The following is a 2,094-nucleotide window of genomic DNA, read 5'->3' as shown; positions in this document are numbered from 1 at the left end:
GAGAGAGAGAGAGAGAATGAGAGAATGAGAGAGAAAACGAGTATGCAAGTGATGTGTGTCCCATAGCGAATTGCTATCTAAAATAGTTCAAGCTAGATGTCAATGTTTGTAGCAGATCAGAACTGCAGCACAGCATATTGTAATTAAAAAGTCATTAATATCATGGATTATTTTATTTATCTAACCTATTTATTTATCGTAATTTTGGTAATACGGCAATACAATGTATCGGAAAAAATATATATTACGTATGTATTATCAATTAATTTATGTCAATATTTCTGTTTGTTGAGAACAAATACTAATTTTGAGATATAAGTAATTTTCCGATCTATTTAAAAGAACAAATATATAATTATAAAATATATAAATATATAATACAATTTTACAAATATTTGTATAACTTAATTTACATTTTCACAAAAGGCAAAAATAAATAGTGTTTCATAGTTAATAAGTTGAATTAAAATTATTATTTGTCATGTTTGTGAGGATGTTTTTATGTTTCTTCTTTGTTACGGGAATTTCGCAATCTCTATAAAGTACATCACAGTTTTCACCTCGAATTCCTGCTGCACCTGCATCTGTCACAAGGCGATCCCAACCTGAGGATAACTTGAACGATTTTTCTATATTTTTCCTGCGAAAAAACCGTTCAATCTTAATATAAATTAAGTTCATATTTAATTAAATTTAGATTCAATCGGAACTATATGAACGGATATGCAAATTTTATTATAATTCCGCTTTTATCAAACGTTTCTATTGAATTCAATTATACACATAACTGGAACATAAAATTTTTCCATAATTTTTTTTATTTTTTTTAAATTATTTTTTAACTTTATATTAAGTTTCTAATGTTAATTGCCATGAAAATAATAACAATAAAACCTACGTCAAGTACTTTGCCAGCATTTTACCCGGTGTGCCCAAATCTCTAAAGAGCTTGCGATTTTCAAGACAAATCGTCTTCTGTATGCAGCGTACTCTGGCATCACTATTAAGAATCTCTTCCTCCTCTGGGGTCTAAAAGTTCGTGAAAAGTCTTAATCTACTACTGAACACAAAAATTTTTGCTGCGAAGTCTGATATTCATGATTTATTCTAGCAATTTTGTTCAACCAACAGAAACGAAATGTTTCATCATAGTAAGTAAGCTTTCGAGTTTCCAGCAAACTTGCCTGACTATTCGTGGTTGAATTGAGACGAGTGATAAAAACTTGAAATTTAATTTGTAACTTTTCAAATGTAATCTTCAAATTGAGAGAATTTTCTTCTGAATACAATTAATAAATTCTGGAATAATCTAAAAAATATCGAAAAAATTCAAATTTAAGTTCCGAAACTTATTGAAAAAAAAGTTCTGTATAATTTATTAATTCTCTATAATTTATTGCATTTAAACATTTTGGAATTTTAGACATTTTTGATTGAAAGGATCTCCTTTAACATAACATTATCACAAATTACATACCACGGAACGAAAATCATGCGTAACGTAAACGTCCCGCTTGTGCCTGGACGATAATAGATCCATTACCGCATCCTTCCGCTTAATAGCGCTAAGCGTATTCTGTATAATCGCCAAAAGCAGCAGAAGACCGATGAAACTGACTATTACAAGCTGTTTCGATGACGGTCCAATGGAGTGCTCTATTGACTGTGCTACTGGATATGCAACATTAGGATACTCATATCCATACGGTATGTTTTCGCTTCTATGATGTAGAAACGCTCGTTGAGGCACTAAAACATTTTTTTTTAATATCAACAATATGTATCATGTAAACCTGTGACTAAAACAATTTAAGCCTTCATATACTATTATCATATTCATATATTATTATCAATATTAACAAATACTTTTTTGAAGAACTTTTATAGTTATTACTTATATAAAATAATATATAAAAATTAATTGTTAAAAGTTTAAAAATTATATATATTATATTTGTAATTTAAATTTATATATGTGTGCGCACGTGTGTGTGTGTGTGTGTGTATGTGTGTGTGTGTGTGTGTGTGTGTGTGTGTGTGTGTGTGTGTGTGTGTGTGTGTGTGTGTGTGTGTGTGTGTGTGTGTGTGTGTGTG

General features: G+C 29.7%; 1 protein-coding gene across 1 annotated transcript in view; it reads right to left on the bottom strand.

The window, feature by feature from the left end:
* Nucleotides 1-450: 450 nt before the first annotated feature.
* Nucleotides 451-2,094, bottom strand: part of LOC105627073 — a 5,801-nt gene continuing 4,157 nt past the window's right edge. Inside the window, exons 2-4 of the mRNA XM_012208351.1 lie at nt 1,478-1,749; nt 899-1,029; nt 451-640 (exon numbers count right to left, since the gene is read on the bottom strand). Of these exons, the coding sequence (XP_012063741.1) occupies nt 451-640; nt 899-1,029; nt 1,478-1,749 (593 nt within the window). The remainder of the gene's footprint in view (nt 641-898; nt 1,030-1,477; nt 1,750-2,094) is intronic.

This window comes from Atta cephalotes (genome assembly GCF_000143395.1).
Source record: "Atta cephalotes unplaced genomic scaffold scaffold00008, whole genome shotgun sequence".
NCBI lineage: Eukaryota > Metazoa > Arthropoda > Insecta > Hymenoptera > Formicidae > Atta > Atta cephalotes.
Note: the sequence above shows the minus strand (reverse complement) of the source record. Positions and strands in the feature narration are given on the sequence as shown.